General features: G+C 39.9%; 1 protein-coding gene across 2 annotated transcripts in view; it reads right to left on the minus strand.

The window, feature by feature from the left end:
- DLGAP1 (DLG associated protein 1) overlaps positions 1-25,868 on the minus strand; it is a 321,534-nt gene that overhangs the window by 172,928 nt on the left and 122,738 nt on the right. For both annotated transcript variants that reach the window (XM_024758946.1, XM_024758947.1), the window contains exon 3: positions 4,007-4,184. In XM_024758946.1, coding sequence (XP_024614714.1) covers positions 4,007-4,184 — 178 coding nt within the window. The remainder of the gene's footprint in view (positions 1-4,006; positions 4,185-25,868) is intronic.

The following is a 25,868-nucleotide window of genomic DNA, read 5'->3' on the forward strand; positions in this document are numbered from 1 at the left end:
AACTACTGAGCCCATGTGCTGCAACTATTGAAGCCTGCTCTCCTAGAGCCCGTGCTCCTCAACAAGAAAAGCCACCACGATGAGAAGCCCGCGCACCGCAACGAAGAGTAGCCCCTGCTCGCTGCAACTAGAGAAAGCCCAAGCACAGCAACAAACACCCAACATGGCCAAAAAACTATTAAAAAATAAATAAAGATAATGGAGTCCCTCTTAAGAAAAAATTAAAAAATGTTGTGGAAACTCAACACGTTACTGGACAAAATATGTCTGTGGGCTTCTAGTTTACGATTCCAGATGAAGATATTTGAGGTTTGGACTTGAAATAAATTGAGATGTAAATTAAACTAATTTGGAAATGACAGTTATTATACCAAATATATTTTAAAATGTGACTTTCTATAATTCTTTCTTCTCAAGTCTTACTTCAAAAGCCCCTGTTTTATTAGATGTATATATAGTAAAAAAAAATAGAAAGGTTATAAACATATAAAAAGGTGTTCAGTTTTTCTCTATCATCCAAGCACAGTCTGTTTTTAGGAATGTTTCATTTCTGTTAAGGTATGAATGGCAGAAACAAACAATTTAGTTATTCTAGACCAATTTCTTGGCTTACAACATTTTACTTTGATGTTTCTAGGAGCCTTTGATGAATAATATGTCAATAATATATCAGGTTTTAAGGAAGAATAGGATATAATCTACTTAAATTCTATACTACTAGAGCTGCTACTGAAGATCTATAAGAGAGAATATATCCGACATCACAAAAACCAGCTACTTTTTGAAAAGCCTAGAGTATGTATGGTAGGATTGCTTTGAAGAAGAAACCATTCCCTTTGAATAATGACAACGTTGGGACTGCGATAGAAAGTTTGAAATTATCCTTCACGATACTCTATTACTTGAAAATTGAATATGGAACTAGAAAAATGGTGTGTCATTAGGAATCCATTTAGGATGGCTCTGCTTTCTGTATTTTACTTAAGGCGAAATGATCACGCCACTGAAATGCAGACTTGACCCACCCCTGGATCAAGGCCCACATATGCCTCTTCAGTGATTTCTTGATACTTTACTAAGTTGTTACCAGGAAGTGACACTGTCTCAAGGAAGGTCAGATCTACAGAGTAGGGACTAAAAGCAGGCAGCTGTGTAGATGCATGTCCTGATGGGGAAGTGACCTGCTCTCCTGTGTTAACCATGTAAAATTATAAAAGCAGTAAGTGTGTATAAACATTTTCCAACGAAATATTCTAAACCCACCGGAGTATTCTGCAGGTATGACACCTGGGATTTGTAGACTATTTTGCAATTCTGGAAGGCTATGTGAGCATGAACCTGTCCAGGATAAAGATAAGCTTAAAGACGTTTTAAATATTATATTGTTTACTGTGAAAAAAGTAAGAACAAGGCAAGTCCAAATTTCACCACGTGAGGCGCCAAATATTTACCTAAGAGTTGGGATAGTGGGTATCACTGGACAGCAGTACCTAGCACAAATAGGTATGCGTACTCTTGGAGGTTACATTTATTTATTCATTCATTCATTCATTCATTTATTTTTGCATGCTTCTCTGTGCGGCATGGGGGATCTTAGTTCCCTGAACAGGGATTGAACCCTGGGCCCTGGCAGTGGAAGTGCAGAGTCCTAACCACTGGACTGCCAGGGAATTCCCTTTGGAGATTACTTTAAAGTAAGGAAATGTACAGTCGGCAAATCCTGGAATCCAGTACGTCAGCTTTCCCTGACTCCTGCCCTACCCTGCTTTCGGAGCCTTGCTGTGGTCCCTGCCTTTGCTTTACAAGAATTCATTTAGAGCAGGGAGCTCTATTTTGATGGTAGGGCCAAAATGAGAGCAGTGGTCCTATTTCGGGGTCTCGCTCCGACAGATCAGAGATGCTTCAGTGCTTAGTCTATCACCGCCACCAGCGTTACCACCTTCACCATCACCACTACCACCACCATTACCACCAACTCTTACCACCACCATCATTATCACCTCACCACCATCTCCACCACTATCCTCACCACCACCACCGCCACCAGCAGCAGCAGCAGCAGTAGTAATGCTCACCTTGGTGATCACAATGTCTTTCAAACTGGCTTCTCTGCCTCTAGCCTCTTTCTCATCCTCTCCAATCTTTCCTACATTTTTTTTTGCTAGATTAATTATCCTCGACCAAAGTTCTGATCATATCTTTTGCCTGCTTAAAAGCTGAAGTTTTCATTAATTTTCAATCAGTCCCATTCCTAATGCATAAAGTCCAGTCCCCTGGGCCCTGCATGGAAGGCCGTGTACAAAAAATATCCCCAGGACAAAATTCAGAACAGACTTCCCATTGCTATAAGTATTCTGAGCTCTAACTACACTTGAGAATTCGTTATTCCTTGAATATGCTTTAGGCCAGCGTTTTCAAAGTTCAGATATATACGACGTTAATATTAATGTATTGCTTTATTAGAATCACTTGGAATATTTGTTAAAATGCATATTCCTAGTTTTGACCACAAAGAAAGTCCCATTTAATTTCTGGTTACTTATATATCTTACAATGTGTTTAGAAGAACTAATATTATGAAAATATGAAGCAGTTGGCACAGTGCCTGACCCAATAAAGGCAGCTCTTATGGTTAATTCTTGCCCTACCTACCTCAGAGTGTTTTTTTTTAAATTAATTAATTAATTTTTAGCTGCATTGGGTCTTCGTTGCTGCGCGTGGCCTTCTCATTGTGGTGGCTTCTCTTGTTGCAGAGCACGGGCTCCAGGTGCGAGGACTTAAGTAGTTGTGGCTCGCTGGCTTCAGGAGTTGTGGCATGTGGGCTCAGGAGTTGTGGCTCACTGGCTTCAGGAGTTGTGGCATGTGGGCTCAGGAGTTGTGGCTCACTGGCTTCAGTAGTTGTGGCGTATGAGCTTAGTTGCTTCACAGCATGTGGGATCTTCCTGGACCAGGGATCGAACCTGTGTCCCCTGCATTGGCAGGCGGATTCTTAACCACTGTGCCTCCAGGGAAGCCCATACCTCAGAGTGTTTTTGTGCAAGTAAATAACGTTTGTTATTTACAGCACTTTTACGTTTTTTGTATGCTCTCCATTAGACTGTAAACTTGGGGAGCAGGAATTAGGCATTAATCACCATTGACTAGCTGGCAAAATCTGGCCCAGTGTTTTGCTCACTGCATATGAGCTGAGTTAATAGTATGGTGCTTAGTTTTAAAAATTGTGACATAAATTAAAATTCAGAGCTCCTAAACATTATTTCAAAAAAATACCCTTTTTTCATTTGTCCTCTCAGAGGAAGCCCTGGAGCCACCTCCTGCTCGCCTGGTGACCCCTGAAAGCTGCAGAGTCAGGCCCTCCAGGAGTCCTAGGTTCAACCCTCCCTTGGTTTGGGCAGCCTAACCCTCCCCCACATTCTCTGAGACCATCAGTGGGAGCCATCAAGAAACTTTAGCTGAATATTTCGGATGAAACCTTAAGTCACCTTTACTGAGTCTTCATCCCTAGTTCTGGGTACCAGTTCTTAGAAGTGGGCTTGTGTCTTATAACCAAGATGCAATATTCACCTAGGATCCACTTGGGGTTAAATAGATCGTATCTCATTTCCCGTGCCTGGGTCCCTGTCTTGATTACCTGCTTAATACTTTTATGATTTGACACTGCCTTGGTTTTGCCAATGATGTCTACCCTGTCCTTCTATCCTTCAAACATCTTTCCAACTGAAGCCTCATCCAACAACTCCTTAATGACTACTTTGTTGGTGCCAACTGACTGCTAAGGAATTTCCAAGGACTCCCCTGATGTGCTTTATCCATCTGCCAAAGACCCCTCCCCTGCTGGTAGACTGTTGGTACCAGGAGCCCCCTGTGGCCAAACCAGGCAGCATTTAGACCTGACCTCCTGCCAGACCCCTCAGCATCATTCTGGGGGGTGTCACCCTCCTCACGTCATGCCCTCTTGTTTTCCACCAACCCTGGTACAGTTCACAGATGCAGCCACAGGGCTCACCTGGCTGATGGTGCTCATGGCTCGCATGTAGCTCTCATTCCTGGAGCGGAACTTTGGTGATGTGAGCAGGCCCGCAGGGTCAAGGCTGTCTAGGCTTCGGTTGATGGAGACCTCACTGACCGCCCTCAGGTAACTGTGACTCCGGATCTGGAGTTTGGGGGAGTGCTCATTGGAAATCCTGAAAGAGAACAACGAAAAGTGTGGGTTTAGTCCTGTTCTAACACGCAGGCAGTAATAAGATAGGGTAGGACTGTGATCAATGTGGCACCCTACACACAGGGGCAAATACTAGAGATGCTCTCCCATGGTTGCTAAACTCCCCCGTGTGGTCTAGGAAAGAAAACGTTTGATGGGAAATCATTGAGATCTGATGACATCAGAGAGCAATTATAATTTTTTCAGCCCAGGAAATAATTTCCTCAATCATATCTTCCAAGGCAGCCTGGGAAGGAGAGTAGAGCTGCTACTGCCCTGCCCCGGACTTCTGCCCTGTGTAATTTGCAAGCTTTTCCTTTGTACCCAATTCTTTTCTGTGCCATCTTTCTGTTTTTGGACTTTCTAGTAACAGCAAGTGGTTCTATGTCTATAACTATATCAATCTTTCTATCATCTATTTATCTAATCGTGATCTCATTTAGTTGAGATATAACTTAGTGATCAAAACTTAAATTTTAGACATTAAATATGTGCGCATATCTAAATCTTGATATCCAAAGACAAATCTTTGCATACTTTATACTCTTCAGATTTTTTCCAAGATGCATTTTTTATTTTATTTTTTATGAACACATATTTCTTTATTAAGTCAATATTTTTGCAAAATGAAAAAAGCCTTAGCATACAATATCTTTATACTTAAGGTAATAAATCTGTTTATTAAATGTATTCATATTTGATATATTAAATTCAGAACTATTCAACTGTATTAATAAATTTCCCAATATATTTTATTTATTTATTTATTTTTGCTATTTGACAAATTTTATTGGAGTATAGTTGATTTATAATGTTGTGTCCCAGATGCATTTTAAAATTATAAAAGTAGAAATTGCTCCTTGCAAAAAGCCAAGCTATCCATAGGTGCTCCAAGCAGAAAGTGTGTCTCCACTCTCCTTATTCCTGCTCCAGAATTCCACTCCCCTGAAAGAACTACCCAGAGCAGCTCAGTGTATGTCCTTCCTTACTCTTTCTATACATGTACAAGGAATTATTTTTTTAGTAATTAAAAAAAATTTTTACTGAAATATAGTTGATTTACAATGTTATGTTAGGTTCAGGTGTACAGCAAAGTGATTCAGTTATACATATATATCTATTCTTTTTCATATTATTTTCTATTATATGTTATTACAGGATATTGAATACAGTTCCCTGTGCTATACAATAGGTCCTTGTGGTTTATCTACTTTATGTATAGTAGTTTGTATGTTTTAATCCCAAACTCCTCATTTATCCCCCTCCCCCTCTTTCCCCTTTGGTAACCACAAGTTTGTTTTCTATGTCTGTGTTTATTACTAATTTTTAAAGTTTGTTTTCACGTGGGATTCAGGGCGATTTTTCTTTCATTATTAAATTAAAAATTTTTTTGCTGTAACATTGCTTGCAATTAAAAATTAAAGTTGATAAGGAGATAGATGTAGGCCCAATATAGCTGCTGTTATTTATCATTATTCTGGAGATCCTAGCTAATGAAATTAGAAAAAATAAAAAAAGAAATACGGATATAAATATTGTGAAGAAAAGGTGAACTTTGAGTATTTACAGATTATAATTAGCTGGAAGGTAAAAGAAAATCAACTGAAAAACTATGAGAACTAATAAGAGTGATCCCCCAAATAGTTACGTACAGGGTAAAAATTGAGAAATTAATAATTTTTCTATATACTTCCACCACCAAGTAGAAATTTTAATTAAAAAAATCTCATTCAAAATGGCAAAACATTATAAAATAAGTAGAAATTACAAAAAAGAAATGCACCAGAAATTTTTGAAAAAAGTGACAAAGCTTTATGCAGGGCAGGGTTTCCCTGGTGGCGCAGTGGTTAAGAATCTGCCTGCCAGACGTAGAGAATGGACTTAAGGAAGAAAGAAAGAAAAAAAAGAATCCACCTGCCAATGCAGGGGACATGGGTTCGAGCCCTGGTCCAGGAAGATCCACATACAGCGGAGAACTAAGCCCGTGCACCACAACTACTGAGCCTGCGAGCCTAGAGCCTGTTCTCTGCAACAAGAGAAGCCACCGCAATGAGAAGCCAGTGCACCGCAAGGAAGAGTAGCCCCCGCTCACCGCAGCTAGAGAAAGCCTGAGCGCAGCAATGAAGACCCAACGCAGCAAAAAAAAAAAAATTTTATGGAGGGCAATAAACAAGTCCTAATAAAAGAGGAAAACAAATTTCCTGGAGGGAAAACTCAATATTGTAAAAAAAATTAAACTTTCCCTAAATTAATCTATAAATTTTATACTAAAAGCTGAGAATTTGATTAACAGCCACTTTTTGCAACTACACTGAAGGAGGGGACAAATTAGAACAGATCTAGAATTTAACATCAAAAGGAAACCTCTTATGTATCTTACTACCACAAAAGAGAAACTGATTGTTCTAGCAATGTTCCCTTTGGATCCTGTGCCATTATGGAGATTCCCCATGGACCACTTTATAAATGCCCATGCCAAAAATCCCAGCCAAAAAACAAATAAACTGAAGAATAAATTTTCCCTTTGAGATTTCTTCTAGGAAAAGAGAGACTTAGCTAGAAGCATTTATAACCTAAAGTTCACTTTCACATAGAACTTGAGAGGTGACAAATGTGTTTCTTTGGCTATTTTGTAACCTGACCCAGAGCGATGATATTGCCAACATAAAAAATGCTGCTCTTCCAAGCGGTTATCAGGGCAGCATTGGGGGTGGCTGTTTTGTAAATGATCTCCATTCAAAAGAAGTGAAAACCCAATGTTTTGAGAAATGAGTGTCTGTCTGCTGGCTGAGATGGAGAAATGAAGCATCATTGAGATAATCATTCACCCTGGCCGCTTGTTATGAAATAAGGCATAATTCCCAAATTCCAAACTGAAAAGTCATTCAGAAGAGATTGAATAGTTCTACCTGGTGAGTCATTCCTGATAAAACAATGCATTCTTTAATGATACACTGAATATAAGGGAATGAACTCTTTTATCTTGTCCACTTAGAGAGCAGAGCCCACAGCTGTCAACATAAAGGGCACAGTATGTACATGTGCTCCTGACGCTGAAACAGTCAGGAAGGAAATTCCAAAAAAGAATGCAGTGATTATTTTCACCTCAAGAGGAAGTTGATTTGCTAGGAAGGAAAGGAGTGTGCCTATTCAGAAATATTAACTCTCGTGTAAGATTAATTATTTATCAATGTTAGCCTATTCAAATGACATCCATCATTTTTCACTTTCTCCCCAGATTGCTTATGCTAAGTTAACCTCTCATGGCTTATCCCACCTGAACTGAGATTTTGGCCTGGTTGAGCCCCATTCATTATCATGTCCTTTAACTGCACCTAAAGGTGGGACGACGCCCTTAGGTGGCTGTGGAGCAGCTAGACAAACACACTTGGCTAGTGTATCAGTAAGAGTGCCACTGCAAAAAGAGAAAATCTAATAATACTTGGAACACAACATTTAAACAAAATTTTTATTTTATTAAAGTATAGTTTTTAAAAATGTTTTAAAATATTTTAATTTTATTGGAGTATAGTTGATTTACCACAATGGAAAAGAATAGTGATAATAACCTATATGAACTATAGTTGATTTACAATGTTGTGTTAATTTCTGCTGTACAGCAAAGTGATTCAGTTCTCTCTCTCTCTATATATATATATAAATTTGTGTGATTATGGTTTATCACAGGATGTTGAATATAGTTCCCTGTACTATACAGTAGGACCTTGTTGTTTATCCATTCTCTATATAATAGTTTGCCTCTGCTAATCCCGAACTTCCAATCCATCTCTCCTCTACCAACCCTCTCCCTTGGGGACCACAAGTCTGTTTTCTCTGTCTGGAACACAACATTTTAAATCAGTGTCCCCAGAGAGAAAATGATTAACCCTGTGATATGTCACTAAAATTATAATTCCACAAGATGAATAAGGTCTGGGGAACTAATGTACAGCATGGTAACTAGAGTGAATAATACTGTGTCATGTACTTGAAATTTGCTAGGAGAGTAGAACGTAAGCATTCTCACCACACACACACAAAATGTGAGGTGATGGAGGTAATAATTAACCTGATTGTGGTAATCATTTCAAAAAACATGCAGTCAAACTATCCATTGTACACTTTAAGTATATACCATTTTGTCAGTTATAATACATACACGTTATAATATATATAAATATATACAAGTTTGTCAGAATGGATAATGAAGCTGAAAAAATATAACTTCAGGTGGTTTGAATTTTTTTTCCTCCAGAGAAGGAAATGCTTCATGACTCTGTGAGTCTAATGGGAGAATTTCCGGAGGTGATGGACCATCTTACTGATTGATCTGTATCCTAATTTCTGTTTTTTTTTCTTTTTTTTTTTCCCACTTTGCCTTGATTCCGACTTATAAAAGCATTGAAATGTCAGGTTATTCGATAGGACTCAGAGGAAACATTTTATTGACTCTGGGGTTAATCCAATTGCTCTGGTTTGAAGATGAAAGTATTTTGTCCTTGGTCATGACTCTGTTATCACTTTACTCTCTCAAGCATTCATGGCTTTGATTCCTTGGGCCTCGGTGTGGCAAATGGTACTTAGTGGGTGACACTGCTCAGTTACTAGTTTTGGGGAATCTAATTCAGGGTGTTCTTTTGGTCAACCTGCTTTGGTAAAACCGAGCCCAGCATTCTTCGCAGCAACTTCATGTGTGATGCCTTTATAGTCCTTCTGAAAGTATAAGTTGCATTCAAGTTGTTCACTTTGGCAGCTCTGAACTCTTGAGTTATTTCTAGTTTATAATAATAGTTGACATTTATAACCATTTACAAATCACTTAGTTATTATTAATATCAACCTACAGATAAGGAAACCGTGATTTCAAGGAGTTATGTCGTGTTCAAGGTAATTGAGACGGAACCTTGGTCTTTCCCTGACTTATGTATTCTCTTCCCATCTCCTATTTCTTGGGGAATCTTGCCTGCACTCACATGGGGGTTCCTATTTCTCTCCCTTGCCCTCAAATATTCTTATTCCCTAAGAATTTACAGTTCTTTATGTTCTCATTTTTTCTACATTCTCTCCTTGGACAACCTCATCTGCTCAGCGGCTTCTACTACTAACTTTATCCTGACAACTCACAGATCTATTTGTAGCCCATAGCTCTTAAACTTCAAAACTAAACTTCCAATTAACTGGGCATTTCTACCCAGGTGTTCCACAGGTATCAAATACTCATCACAACCCCCAAATGAACACGTTACCTTTTCCCTCAAATTTGCTCCTTTTTACTTATTCCACATTGAGATGAATGGCATTGAAATCTATCCTGTCAACCAAACCAAATATCCAGGTGTTTATCCTGTTTCCCTCTTAATTGTCCAAATCCAGTTGATGATCCAATTTTCTCAGTTTTGATTCCTGGTTACACTTACAATTCCTTTCCTCCGCGTCCTCCTCACCCTTCTTGCTTCATTACTTCCTTAGTTCAGCCTTCATCTTGATCCTCCCAAACCAGGCTCCCTATGGCCGGTCTTGTCCCCTCCAGTGCATCTCTCTTCTCCTGCTAGTGATTAGGACACTCTCTTGCTTAAAAGTCCTCTGTGAATCCTCTTCATCGGTGGGAGAAAGTCTAAACTCTGTACTTACTTTTCTAGTATCACCTTTTGCTACTTCCTCACATGTACCATGCATACACTCTCATGCTTCTTTATCTCTGCACATGCTGGTTTTTTGTTTTTGTTTTTTGCTTGGAATACACTTCTTCCTCCACTTTCTACCCACAGAACTCTTACTTCAACTCATTTATCAGGTCACTAGGTGTTAGAGCACCTATTGCTGGGAGGATCTGGAATCATGATTCCGGATCACTGAGTCTAATGGGATTCTAGTCAGTTCTCTTTAGAAAGCCTCCTTTGTTCTCCCTGACTAAATAAACTATTTCTCCATCTGTACTCCTATAGTGTCTTTTATATTTCTGTGCCACACACTTTTCCCACTGTTGTAGTTTTTTGTTTACATGTCTGTGTACTCCTTAGATTTTTGAGTTCTTAGAAGGCGGAGTCAGTATTTCATTCCTTTTGTTATGCAGTGGTACACTAGCCCTTACATTTTTAAAGTGACTAATGATGACTAACGCCTACCTGAGTGCTTCCTTTTATGCCAGGCACTGCCCATGAATCACCCCATGAAATCGATGGATGAATACATAAATGAATGAGAGGGGAACTCAGTTGATCACTACTCTAGACCTCAAATAGTTTCCAAAATTTCAAAATTCTCTTACTTATAGCGAAAGACCCTATAAAGGATTTTAAAAAGCTTTATTGCGATAAAATTCATACACCATAAAATTCACCCTTTTAACAGGTACAGTTCAGTGGTCTTTAGTATATTCACAGAGTTGTACAACCGTAACCACTAATTTTAGAATGTTTTCATTCCCCTTCCCTGTCCACACTCCTGTACCCATCACTAGTCTCTCTCTATTCCTCCTTACTACTAACCCTTGGAAACCACTAAGCTACCTCTTGTCTCTATGTCTTTGCCTGTTCAGGACATTTGATACATATGGAATCGTATAATCTGTGGCTTTTTCCCACTGGCTTCTTTCACTTATCATGATGTTTTCAAGGTTCACCCATGTTGTAGCATGTATCAGTACTTCATTCCTTTTTATGGCTGAATAATATTTCATGGCATGGATTTATGCCTTAATTTGTCCATTCATCAGTTGATAGACACTTGGTTTGTTTCCACTTTTTGGCTTTTATGAATTATGCCGATATGAACAGTCATGTTCCAGTTTTTGTGTTGGCATAGGTTTTTTCAATTCTCATGACCGTAAAGGTTTATAGGAAAATATTATTCAAGATCACAGAGCAAGAAACTTCACATATGAAGTGGGACTTCTGGAATGACAGAGGAAGGACCTCAGTGAGTCCTGTTCTACACAGAAGCAATTGCAGAACTACTGGCAACATCAACCATTACAGAACTCTGGAAATTGAACTCAGAGAACAAACTGAAAATTATTTACGCAAGAAAAAGTACTGAATGTAGTCACCTCCATTCCCATGCTCCTCAGCTCCTTGGCATAGCAGCCACACACCACAGAAGCCTCAAAACCAACACAGGGGATGCACCTCATGGAGCTCGGTTGAAAGCATCACCTTCAGTGCATGGTGATGCTTTGACTGGTCTCTCACCTCCCTGGAAAAGCCCCATCCCCAGAGCGTTGATACTATTTGATCTGACTGGGAGCTCAATTCTGTGGAAAAACCCCTATCCCAGGTTGTTACCAAAAACAATAGTAATTGGCTGAAATTGCTAACATCATAGCTACCTGAGGTTATAATTTCAGTTGGAGCAAAACAAGAGCCTGGCCCAAAATTTAAAAGAAAGACCTGGAAAATCTGATGGCTCTAGAGGATATTTAAAAGTTTTGATGTGCTGCTTGAGAACCTAGAAGGCTTCATATATGCACAAGGCTCTGCACGTGCCCAGAAAAGACCTAAGAAAAGAAAGGACTTCGGTCACTCACCTGTGGCTGACCTTGAAACCCGGCCTAAGCAGGAATTGAAAGCTAAGGCTGATTTGTAAACTTCCTGAAATTTGAAAGTGTGCCTTCATAGCCAGATGCCATTGGCAAAAGGTGGAAGACTTATTGGTTTAAAGTATTTAGAAAATATTCTGACCAATCACTGGCTAACCACTAAACTATGATGACCCCAGGGTGAACCCAAGGAAGCCAGGTTTAAAAATAAAAGCAAGAATTTACAAAAAGGAAGCAGAGAAGTCAGTAGATAGATGTTGTAGGGAATGCAGAATCTAAAGAGCTAGTCCAGGCAAGTTGCTAAAGAATAAGCAGTAGCAAGGTAGAACAGACAAACAAAATGAATAAAATAAACTGGGGTGGGAGGGAGAGAAAGGATGGAGGGGGAAATTTGTAGTTTAAGAAACTCAAAATATATATCAAATTCAGGAAGTGGGAAACATGAAGTATAGTATTAAGGGAAGGATACTTTGGATTATAAAACCATAAACAAAGACAAGGTAATGATTACCATAAAAGTCCAGAGAGTGGGTACTTTTGAGGAGAGGGAGACACTTGATCCGGATGGTAGTTTCAAGGGTATTTGCCTTATGATAATTCATTAAGTCATGTATTTTGTGTGATTTTTGTATACGTGTTTTATTTTTCAATATAAAGATTTAAATAAAAAAGAATTGGGGAATATCTGGTTCAAGAGTTGCTATAATATCTAAAATGTACGATTTTCCACAAAAAATAATGCGACCTGCAAACAAACGAGAAATTATGGATCAAATACAGAGAAAAAACAGCTAATAAAAAAGGTCCTTGAAGGGAGCCAGATGTTGGACTTAATAGACAAAGACCTTAAATCAGTTATGAATATTTTCAAAGAACTAAAGGCACTATGTGTAAAGATTTAAAGGAAAGCATGACAACTATGTATCACCAAATTGAAACTATCAATAAAGAGAGAGATATAACAAAAAAAAGAATCAATAAATTTTGGAGTTGAAAATAATTATTTTCTGAAATGAAATAGATACTCATTCCTAGTAATAATTACATAATAATAACTAAAATGAAAATTTTACTCAAGGGGCTTACAGCGAGCCCCTCGAAGAAGAATCAAACCTGAAGAGAGATTATGCAGCCTGAGAAACAGGAAGAGAATAAAGAAAAATAAACAGTTTCAAAGACTTGTGGGACACCATCAAACACATCAACATACATGTAATTGGAGTTCCAGAAGAAGAGGTAGAAAATATATTTGAAGAATTAGTGGTCGAAAACTTCCCAAATTTGATGAAAACACTAATCTACATACCTAAGAAGCTTAAAACACTTAAAATACTATAAACTCAATGAGATCCACACCTAACCATATCCTTGTCATAGCGTCAGAAGGCAAAGACAATGAGAAAATCTTGAAAGCAGAAAGAAATGACTCACCACTTACAAGGAATGATCAATAAGATTAAAAGCTGACTTCTCATCATAAACTATGGATGCTAGAAGGCATTGAGATGAAATATTCAAAGTGCTGAAAGATAAAGATTGTCAACAAAGAAATCTATATACAGAAAAACCATCGTTCAAAAAGGAAGTTAAGACATTCCCAGAAAAACAGACTGATTCATTGCTAGCCACATAGAGTCCTTTTTTCAAACTTCTTTTACAACACCATGTTGTTCCCTAAATGTTTCATTTTCCTTCTACTTCTTTTTTTTTTTTTTTTCCGGTACGTGGGCCTCTCACTGTTGTGGCCTCTCCTGTTGCGGAGCACAGGCTCCAGACGCGCAGGCTCAGCGGCCGTGGCTCACGGGCCTAGCCTTTCCGCGGCACGTGGGATCTTCCCGGACTGGGGCACGAACCCGTGTCCCCTGCATCGGCAGGCGGACTCTCAACTACTGCGCCACCACGGAAGCCCCCTTCTATTTCTTAGAATTGTAAGTTCATAAAGCAATCCGTTTTACCATCTGATTAGCCCTAGCCGAAGAGCACAGCTTAGACACAGGGGCAATTTTTATAGTTTAAGATACAAACTGAAGGCACAAACTCCTATAGGTCCCTTGCTATATTCTTTGTTGTTCTTCTTCCATAAATGTTTGATATGGGGGATGAATGTCAGCCTTATTTCTGGGAGACATGGCATTGTCAAGTGTTCTGGACCTTGCTGTCTCTTAGAAGTCCAGGGTGCAGTAAAAGGGAGATGAGGAAATAATCTTGGGGATTTCTCTTTGCTCCATTAGCTTCGCTCTGTAGAAAAAAGCCGATAAGGGTTGGGATTGTTGACTTGTTCTACTGGGAAGATTATCAAAGAGCCGCAGGCTAACTCTCTACAAAGCCATCTGCTATAAGCTGGGATCATTCATTTTAGTTATAAAGTGGGTCTTGTGCAAAATAAAGGTGCAGCTCTTTTAACAATAATTCATCAGCCACGGAAATTTTCAACATAAAATGTAATTCTTCCAGTGTGCCAAATATGTTTATCTATCACATTTAGACTCTTCTGACACTTGGAATTCAAACATTCTTTCCCCTAGATTCTCTAGACTGTGCAACATTAGATTTAAAACAATACGAATCAAGTGCCAACTATTCATAACGCTTGTGCTAGATGCTGTGGAGGACACAAGATTCCTGCCTTTGATAACGTCAGTCTCCAGACAGAGACAAATATGCAGAACTTCAAGAGAATCTGTGCTGTGCTTTTAATAGATGTTCAAGAAGAGGGTAGGAGGGCTTCCCTGGTGGCGCAGTGGTTGAGAGTACGCCTGCCGATGCAGGGGACACGGGTTCATGCTCCGGTCCGGGAAGATCCCATGTGCTGCGGAGCGGCTGGGACCGTGAGCCATGGCCGCTGAGCCTGCGCGTTCGGAGCCTGTGCTCCGCAACGGGAGAGGCCACAGCAGTGAGAGGCCCGCGTACCGCAAAAAAAAAGACACTCTGTTGATCACTTATAGTAAGTTTCTGGGACACAAAATAATACAGTAGTGTTTGAGGAACTAACTATTATTGCTATGGCTGAAAACAGAAAAATGATACTTCTATTTGGTGGAAAGTATAGTAATAAATCTGAGTATAATTTTACTGCTCTAGTGATTGCAAAACAGTAATATAATTAAAACTTGGTACAGTATTATTGAGAATAAATGCTATTGACATGATTAAGACATCCTGGAACATGACTCTATAAGCAGTTAGAGATTGCAGAAAGAGTGTTGACAGGAGTCAGTCTATGAACTGGTTAAGGAAAGAAATAATGTCATCCCTAAGGAAGATGGGATGACAACTGAAATGTACTAGTTAGTAAAGAGCCCACAGTGATAATTCTTGGGAGGGGTGTAAATGCTGCTTTGAGCTGAAGGCAGGGTGTTTCTTTCAGTTTAAAGTGTCAGATGTTCTTACGCAGATGTAAGTTGACATTGACACATTGGAGCCGTTAAAGCCTGTGTGAAAGTACTTTGATAGATTTTTCATAAAGTGCTTCATAGTCTGACTTAACTTTAGGAAGACAAAAAAGCAACTAAAGACAGAGTCTTAAATAATTCTTTTAATGTTGGTTTTCTTCTGTTCCTCATTGTCAAATGCTCTGTGTCTACACTCACTACGGGCATATCAAAAGATCTCAAAGAAGACATGTCTTCCGTGTTAACAGTCTTCAACTGATTAGGACACAGCTGTCGTGCCCCAGCTAAGCCTCCTGGTGACACGCCCCCTTTATCTGGTTCTCTCAGGTCAAGATCTGTAGGATCTCCGTTAACTTGATGACTCGTCCCTAAGGTTGGTCCAATTTGTTACTTTCTCTTTGACAACAGAGCATCTAGAACCGAACTCAGCCTTTCATATATAGACTGACAAGTGTGGAACACAGAATGGCTGTTACTGTCTGTTCTGTAGAAAATCGTCTTGGGGTGCAGTCTGAGAAAGCTTGTATAGTTTGGCATATAGTCACGCTGTTAGCTTCTGGTAAGCTCCCTTCGCGCAACTTCTAGATCTTCACCTCAAAAGGTGTTAAGTCATTAGGATTTTTGACCCTGTGAAATTGAAACCAAAGGCTAATCCTGTCATCCCCATACAATATACACGATATATCAGCTCTTCTTCCCAGTTGTGTCACCAGCAAATGTGATAACAGAAGCAAACGTAACAAAACCCCAAATCCGTGAGTGCTACAAGGTTCTACGCTTTACCTATAATATCTTATTTAGTTAGCACACCAATATTATGAATCATTATAACAGTTATGTGGCATTATTATTCCTATTTTATAGATGAGGAAACTGAGGCTGATGAGTTTGTAAACTTAGAATTGGAAGCTCGATCTAGCTAATTTCTGTAGTCTTAACTACCTGTGCCTTCCCCTTAAGAATGCCATGTATTTTCTTACCTAATCGCCTGTAAAATTATTGACCAGGAGTGGGCAAATCCATGATCTTTTGAGTTGGCTCAGTCCATTAACAATACAGTCTTTGCTGTTAGGCTTTTTATCTTATACCTCTATTTCCCAACCCATGCTTCTCTGATTCCAATTTTTGCCTGCAAGCCTATTGGGATCTACTCTTTAAACGTTTTAAACACTATCCTAAATGCAGTTACATTCCTCTGATATGTCTCAACCATTTTAGAGAGGAGAATACAGGCAGTCCTATATATTCCTGTTTAGTAAATCTATGCTGGCTCCCTATTTTCTAAATCATCACAAACCATCTGTTTAAAAATTCATTCTGAAATCTCCCCAAGGATTTACGCTAGATTAACTATTTTCAATTTTTAGAATCCTCTCGTTGGAAAAACTGAGATAATATTTACTTTTTTCTTGGCACTTTTCCCATGGTTCCTAAAATATTACCAATAATGATTCTACAATTATATCTGAGTTCCTTTAGATGGAAACTAAATTTTCAGAGCTTTAAGTGTTTTCTTCTTATTTGTGGCAGTTACCTGGTTTTGGTTCTAAGTTGGGCTTAGGTAGTTGGCCATATTCTTTATTTGAGGAAGGGACACCTTTTTCTAATTTGTGCAAAAGTACTACATAGGCTAGCAGCAGCCCTGAATGTCTAGGAGTCATGTTTACATTAGGTTACAAGATAATTCCCCAATATGTAATAGTTTATTCTACTTGGATGGGGTATTCCACTTGCAGAGATGCAAGGCTGGTTCAAAATTTGAAAATCAATCAATGTAATACCATATTAATAGGCTAAAGAAGAAAAATTACATGATCTTATCGATTGATGCAGAAAATGCATTTGACAAAATTCAACAACTCATTCTTAATAAAAGCTCTCAGAAAAATAGAAATAGGAGGGAACTTCCTCAATTTGTTAAAGATTATCTACAAAAAACCTACAGCTAACAACAAGGCAAGGACGTCCATTCTCACCCCTCTTATTCAACATCGTGCTAGAAGCCTAGCCAGTGCAATAAGGAAACAAAAAGCATACAGATTGAGAAGGTAGAAATACAACTGTCCCTAATTGTAGGTGACACGATTGCCAACATAGAAAATCCCAAGGAATCTGCAAAAAATTCCTGAACTAGCAATTCAGCAAAGTCACAGGATATAAGATTATACAAAAATCAACTGTATTTCTGTATACCAGCATGAAGACATGGACACTGAAATTAGATATGCAATACCATTTATAATCACTTAAAGGGACCTCTCTGGTGGCACAGTGGTTAAGAATCCGCCTGCCAATGCAGGGGACACGGGTTCGAGCCCTGGTCCGGGAAGATCCCACACGCTGCGGAGCAACTAAGCCCATGTGCCACAACTACTGAGCCCGTGAGCTGCAACTACTGAAGCCCGCCTGCCTAGACTCCGTGCTCTGCAACAAGAGAAGTCACCGCAATGAGGAGCCCGCGCACTGCAACGAAGAGTAGCCCCCACTCGCCACAACTAGAGAAAAGGCCCATGTGCAGCAACGAAGACCCAATGCAGCCAAAAATAAATAAATAAATAATTTTAAAAAAAACCCCAAAACGAGTGTTGCCTCCTTTAAAAAAAAATCACTTAAAAAATACTTAGTTGGGCTTCCCTGGTGGCGCAGTGGTTGAGAGTTCGCCTGCCAATGCAGGGGACGCAGGTTCGTGCCCCGGTCCGGGAAGATCCCACATGCCATGGAGCGGCTGGGCCCGTGAGCCATGGCCGCTGAGCCTGCGCGTCTGGAGCCTGTGCTCCGCAACGGGAGAGGTCACAATGGTGAGAGGCCCATGTACCGCAAAAAAACCCCCCAAAACCAAAAACAAATAAACAAAAACAACTTAGTTGTAATCTAATTACATGTTATAAACAAAACATATGCAGGACTTGTATACTGAAAACTGCAACACCGATGAAAGAAATCAAAGAAGAGCTAGATAAATGGAGATGCATACCATGTTTATGAGTTGGAATACTCGACATATTAAAAGTGTCAATTTTCCCCAAATTGATATGCAAGTTTAATGCATTTCCTATCAAAATCACATATTTTTATAGAAGTAGGCTATTCTAAAATTTACATGGAAAGTCAAAGTAACTAGAATAGCTAAAATAATTTTGAAAAATAAAGTGGGAGGATTCACTCTACTCAAAGCTGTGTGGTGTTAGTGGGGGCACAGACACACAGATCAATGGGACAGATGGAGAATCTAGAACTAAACCTACACGAATATGCTCAACTGATTATTGACAAAAGTGCAAATGCAATTCATGGAGAAAAGATGGCTTTTTCATAAATGGTATTGGAGTAAACATCCGTACACAAACAAAATGAACTTTAAGTCTCACACCTTGTACAAGAATAAACTAAAAATGGATCATGGACTTCAATGTAAAATAGACTTTCAGAAAAAACATTAAAGAAAATCGTTGGGATTCTAAACTAGGTTCTTAGATTTGACACGAAGAATGATCCATAAAAGGGAAACTTGATAAATTTGACTTCATCGAAAGCTTTTCCTCTGTGAAAGACTTTTAAGAAGATGAAGAAAACAAGCTAGACCCTGGAGAAGATATCTGAATGTCACACATGTGACAAAGAACTAGCGGCTTCTATAAACGAAGCACCTTTAAAACCCAACCCCCCCAAAAAAAATCCAATTCGAAAATGGCCAAAAGATGGGAAGAGATGTTTCACAAAGAAGCACATGAAAAAATATTCAACATCATTAGCCACTGGGGAAACTCAAATGAAATCCACAAGGAGATACCATTACACATCTAACAGAATGGCTAAAGGGAAAAAATAATGACCATAAATGTTGATGAGGATTTAGAGAAACAGAATCACTCATGGATTGCTGGTGGGAATGTAAAATGGTGCAGCCACTGTAAAAAATTATAGGACAGCTCCTTAAAAAATGAAACAGGCAACTATTATGTGACCAGCCATTGTACTTCTGGAAATTAATCTTAGAGAAACGAAGCCTCCGTTCGCTGAAAAACCTCCGCAGGAATGTTGCAGCAGCTTTATTCGTAATAAATTGGGAACAGATGTCCTTCAACAGTTGAATGGCTAAACAAACTGTGGTACATCCATACCACGGGAGTCTACTCGGCACAGCCTGGATGAATCCCCAGAGAATAATGCTGAGCGATAAAAGTAATTCCCCAAAGGTTGCATACTATATGATTCCACTGACATAACCATCTTGAGATGACAAATTCATAGAAATGGAGGACAGGTTGGTAGTTGCCAGGGGTATAGAAAGGGGTGTGGGTGCATGGGGAGTGAATGTGGCTCTAAAAAGGCAACGTGAGGGATATTTGTGTGATGAAAGGTTTTGTATCTTGACTGTGTCAGCATCCCGCCTGCGATATTGCACTGTAGTTCTGCAAGACGTTGCCATTGGGATCTCTCTGCGTTATTTTTATGACTACATGGGAATCTACAATTATACCAAAGCAAAAATTTAATTAAAAAATAAGTCTACCCTCAGACAATAAACGGGTTAGAATGTAGAAGAAAACTAATAACCTGATTCCTCACCTAGTCCATAACTGGGTGTTGGAACTGCGTTCATGCCTGAGAATAAGCAGAACCAAGTTAATCTCCAAATTTTTAAACTTCTGCCACAGTGAAGCGGGGTCTGTGTCTGTGGCAGTGAGTAATGGATGCTTTAAGCATATGTTCATGACCCAGAAAGTCCACTTCTTGGTATATTTCCAAAGAAAATGAAAACATTAATTTGAAAAGATATCTGCACACCTATGTTTATTGCAGCATTATTTACAATACGACCTAAGTGTCCATCAACAGATGAATGGATAAAGCAGATGTGTTTTACACACACACACACACACACACACACACTGGAATATTACTTAGCCGTGAAAAGGAACGAAATCCTGCCATCTGCCACAAAATGGATGGATCTATACTATGCTAAGTGAAATAAGTCAGACAGAGAAAGGCCCATGCCATCTGATTTCATTTGCAAGTGGAATCTAACAAACAAAACAAAGGAACAAACAAAACAGCGACAGATGCATAGATGCAGAGAACAAATGGGTGGTTGCCAGAGGGGAGGCGAGTGGGGGACTAAGTGAAGGGGACTAAGAGTACAAACTTCCAGTTATAAAACAAGTAAGTCATGGGGATATAATGTACGGCATAGGGAATATAGTCAATAATACTGTAGTAACTTTGTATGGTGAGAAGTGGTTACTAGACTTACTGTGGTGATCAATTTGTAATGTATATAAATGTCAAGAATGTACTCATGGGTGTGGGCTTGAAGGCCTGGTTAGACGCCAGTGTATGAGGCTTCCTGAATATTCCATCTCCCTGCCCAGTGGGTCAGCACTGTTGTCACAGGAAAGGAAGGCAAGCAGGAGCCAGGGGGTGGTGGGGCTGTCCCCTTGTTCTCTGATTCTCCGGGAAATGTAGGTGATTGCTGGGGACTGGACTTTGCTCCTCTGCCCGCTGCCTTTCCAACACATCGCTGGCTACTACAGCTCCTTACAGCCACCCTGATGCCTTAATTCAGGCATGAGAAGATGAGGTGACCATGGGAAAAGGCATTTAAAACACAGTCTTGATGTGCCACGAAACACACAGGAATGCACGTTAATTGGCTATGTTTTACATCAGCTTAAGCTGTGGAAACTCAACGGTTCTAAAACTCATATTAAGAGAGAAAGTCCCCCCTCATCTGAACAAAAAGGAAAAAAAAGCTTTTTCAGGAAATGTAAAGAATCATTAACATCACAGATTCTGAAAAGAAAGTATAATTGCCTACAAGGCAGAAACATATTCTAAAGCATTGTGAGCGAGCAAAATGGAGACACGGCCCACTAATCCATTATCACCAGGCTCAAATAGTATTCAAATGCCCGCATGTACTGTTACTAAGTCAATTAGGTACAAAGACAGTAATCATTAGGACTATGGGCAGTCAAAAGCTTTTTCAGAAACGTGCTCAGATGTTGAAAAGATGACTTCTACCCACTTTTATTACCTTTGCGCCTCGGTGAATTATGGTAATTTCTTATGCTTTGAGTAAGAGAGAATGCAAAGGTAATATTCATCTTCCTGAGGATGGTTTAACTTTTCTATAGCGAAGCACTGAACAATCATTTACTAACACATAAAAAGGGATAAAAGCTGTCTGGTCAAAATGTCCTCTATTATGGTAGCAACATAATAGATTATACATATTCTGCTGTGGAAAATCCCAAGATTCCGATAAGTAATGTGTATGAAACATGAGCTAGGGAGCTAAGGGATTAGACAATAAATAAAGCTCCCTTTTCAGATGCTGCTGTTGGGACAGCCAAGACTCGCCCCTTGTCCTTCCCCTTTCCAACCCCTGAGGGCCCTTGCTCTCCTCTGGGTCTTTATGAATTAGCCTTTGTCGCTCCTCTAATGAAAAAGACACGTATGCTCTGTCCTACCCTTTCCTGTGCCCAGTGTCTATGTGGTGGTAAGACTGAGTCTGTTTCCCCAGGAGACGTGTCCCGATCACCGGGCGAGTCAGTCCCGTGGAGCGCCTGCAGGGGGCGGTCGACACCGTGGAATGAGCAGAAGGCTCTGGCTGGCTGGGAGGTTCTGCACCTCTTGGAGGACAAGCATGAAAGAAATCTGCAAGGAAGGGGGACTTCTGGAAAATCCAAGGTAATCCGCTCAAATCAAGTTGTTAAATATTTGCCATTGGTGACTTAAAGAATCAAAGGAGGTCAGGGGCCTGGATTGATGGAGTCATTTTTTCTAAGGCTCTCGTTTCACAGATGTGGAATTCAGGCTCAGAGGAGGTCTGTGGTCTAACCAGCTAGTTAGTGGCACAGCTGATGCTAGAACTGAGGTTTACTACTAACAGCCTGCCCTGGGCCCTTTAAAAAAACTCCAGGTGGGGACTTCCCTGTCAGTCCAGTGGTTAAGACTTCGCCTTCCAATGCAGGGGGTGCTGGTTGGATCCCTGATTGGGGAGCTAAGATCCTACATGCTTCCAGCCAAAAAACCAAAACGTAAGACAGAAGCAGTATTGTAACAAATTCAATAAAGACTTTAAAAATGGTCCACATCAAAAAAAAAAAAAAAAAAAAAAAAATCCAGGTGCCCCCTGCCAGGTTTATTTACAAGATAAATATCTAATGTGAGAAGAACATTCCCCACTTCTGAGTTAGCATTTCTAGGATTTAAGCTGGAAGTGGCGGAGCTCATTAGGGGGAAACAAGCACAAATTTGAAGATAGAATCATGAATACGTTGCCGCATCTATGTTATAACAGCCGTAGGCTCTGACGGTAAAAAGTTAATAAGCTAGGTTTTGTTTTGTTTTTTTAAATTAGCTGTATCTGCCTGTTTTCTTCACATATGTTTAAACAAGGAGTCTTTTCTGGTGAATCACACATTCATGGGATCATCTGGGGAACTTTCGTATTATTTTCACCACCTCCTCTCTTTCTGAGCTCTACTGCAGTACAGTTAATTTAGGCTCTCAGGGTATTTTCAAAAGCAAGCTGCTCAAAATTTGGTCCTAGGACCAGCATCACCTGGGAGCTTTTAGAAATGCATAATCCCAGGCCCCATTTCAGGCCTGCTGCATTAGCACCTGCGTGTGAACAAGATTCCCAGGTGAGTCTTACGTGCGTGGCAGTTTGGAGAGAACAACGCTAAGGCCTGTACCACTCCAGTACCACCCGGCAGGCCCCACCCACCCCCTTTGTACCTTAAGCTGACCTGGGCTCCTGGTTTACCTCGGTGTTCCTGCCAAGAATGATCTTTAGCATCTTCCATTTAAAAGAAGAGCATTGCTTGTGCTTTAAAATCAGGCGGGAAGAATAATGGAGTGGAGGAGTTTGTAACGAGTTCCCTGTGGATTCCTCGACGGGACTTTTTTTTATGTGGAAGGGCACTACGTTGATAATATACAAAGAAGGTTTAAAACTTCTCATAGGAAACTCACGGAAGCTAACAAGCCAGTTTCTTGATGGGCTCCAGTCCCAGTGCTTGACTCACTCACTGGTAATGAGCTAGGATCCCAACAGGCACGTAATCTCTGTCGGCTCCCAAGCTAGAAGGACACGTGGTGGTAAACTAGTATTGGTAGAGACGGTAGCTTCTCATCGTTTTTCTTTCTTTCTACCACCAAGTCTAAAATTGTATTCTGTATTCAACACGTGCCTGACTTTCCTTGCCAACGGCACCCCCCCGACCCTTGCATCAAGTACTGTCTTGGCTCAAAATTGTTTCCTAATTAGTTAAAATAGCTGATGTATTGCTATCAATGGAAAGGTGTAGGCAGAAGGACATCTTCGGATGAGCTGTTCTGATGACCTTATTCTACACATAAAGTCATATCCGTTTGCTTCTTCACATATTTCCAGGGAGTTCAATTTGGGGGACAAATGAGTTACGATATGGCAGTGCTATTAAGCTTAAGCATTTTGGAATTTGTGGAGCTAAATGCATGCTAGTTTGTATATTTGATGTTCAAAAAATTGATGTAAATGTTGCAGTGCTTAAAAGAATACAGTTTAGAAGTGTGTTTTAACATGTGACTTTAGTCAGTTCCTGGAGTTTTAGTGCTGGAGACTTTAGAAATCATCTGTCTAGCTGTTTCCTAATAGACTGGGATTTTCTGGAGCCACCCAAATCCTCCCTTGCCAGTTCCCCTGGCGGGCTGCCAGTTTCAGGCTCCTCCTTTGGGAGGCCTAGTTCGGGGGGTGGAAGGGAGCCTAAACAGCCACTCTCACCAGCCCCGCCAGTACAGCTCAGAGACCTCCAGGTGTGGAGAACCCATGCCCATCTGTTTAGGGTCCTTGAGAGCAATGATGGAAAGAAGGTCCACTGTTTCCTGTTCTGAAGTTGAGAGAGATGGATGATAAAACTATGAATGAATAGCAGTTTATTTTTTATTTTTAACTGAACTATAGTTGATTTACAATATTGTGTTCCAAGTGTACAGCAGAGTGATTCAGTTATATATTGAATATATATATAAGTGTATATATATATTCTTTGTCAGATTATTTTCCATTATAGGTTATTACAAGATATTGAATATAGTTCCTTGTGTTCTACAGTAAATCCTTGTTGGTTATCTATTTTATATATAGTGTCTGATAATCCCATATGCCTAATTTATCCCTCCCTCTCCCCTTTCTCCTTTGGTAACCATAAGTTTCTTTTTCTATGTCTGTGAGTCTGTGTCTGTTTTGTAAATGAGTTGATTTATGTTATTTTATAAGATTCCACATTGAATGAAAAGCATTTTAAATGCTCATATTAAACGCAGAAATATGGTACCACAAACAGATAATATCTGCAACGATGGTGGCATTTTGCTATTAATTGAGATCTTCTGCAATGATTTTTTTTTTTTTTTTTAAACCATTTTTTTTTTTTTTTTAAATTTTAATTTTTTTTTTTTTAGAAGATGTTGGGGGTAGGAGTTTATTAATTAATTAATTTATTTTTGCTGTGTTGGGTCTTCGTTTCTGTGCGAGGGCTTTCTCTAGTTGTGGCAAGTGGGGGCCACTCTTCATCGCGGTGCGCGGGCCTCTCACTAGCGCGGCCTCTCTTGATGTGGAGCACAGGCTCCAGATACGCAGGCTCAGCAGTTGTGGCTCACGGGCGTAGTTGCTCCGCGGCATGTGGGATCTTCCCAAACCAGGGCTCGAACCGGTGTCCCCTGCATTAGCAGGCAGATTCTCAACCACTGCGCCACCAGGGAAGCCCAATGATTGTTTTAATGTTGAGTTAGAAACCTTTTTATGATGAAGATCAATGAAGAAATAAATGTGAACAGAAGGTTCAACCAAAGGTGAGTTTAAGCAGAGCAGCCTATTCGAAGATATTTCTCTCTGTAGACTCTTGCCTCACAGATCTCCTAATATAACATGGCATCAGCCCGTTAGGACTCAAAAGTCACGTGAGAAAGCAGTGAGACTTTCCACTCAATCAACCCCAAAATGACTTTGATTAGGACTTTAGTTTTTCCATCAAGGTATGAACATGGCCATATGAGGGACTGGGCATATACCAGATGCCATAAATGAGGACAATAGGTTGATATCTCTAACTGCTCAGTCAAGAAGCTGAAGAAAAAAAAGTCCCGCGGATTATCTCAACAGGCAAAAGTGCACCGTCTTTGGGTTGCATAAGAAATATCCATAAAAATTGATCTGGAATAGTTTTATAAAAAGAAGCTGCTGTCCTTGCTCTGTGAATTTATCAGGGTTAATGTAACCCTAAGTTTGTTCATAAATGTACAGTAATTACAAATGCTGGAAAGGGGAGAGAGAGAGAGAGAGAGAGACACCCCCCCCCCACACCCCTTGTGGAGGCTTTTGCGTCTCATATGTTAAAATAAAAATTACATGTCCATTTGTCCTAAAGTTTTGAGTTAGAACTGCAAAAGACATTAGTTGTTAAATTGAACACAAGTTTAACATTCTCAAAGCATTCAGATTGCTATTAAATCTCTCTCTCTATCAGGAGACAGGTATTTTTCTGTCAAATGATACGGACAATGAGAAAACCTTATCAGGTCCGTGAAGTCACCTTGAAACGCGAAGAATCTGTTCCAGGGGGAGGACGGCTTACGCAGGCGGCCTCGAATGGTTCTAGCTTTTGAAAAGGAAGCAGAGGAGGACTTTCCTGGCTGCCAGGACTCAGACTCTGGAGGAAGCCGTACCAAACCTCTGCTCTCCCCT

The sequence above is a fragment of the Neophocaena asiaeorientalis genome, unplaced genomic scaffold (genome assembly GCF_003031525.2).
Source record: "Neophocaena asiaeorientalis asiaeorientalis breed wild unplaced genomic scaffold, Neophocaena_asiaeorientalis_V1.1 scaffold669, whole genome shotgun sequence".
Taxonomy (NCBI): Eukaryota; Metazoa; Chordata; class Mammalia; order Artiodactyla; family Phocoenidae; genus Neophocaena; species Neophocaena asiaeorientalis.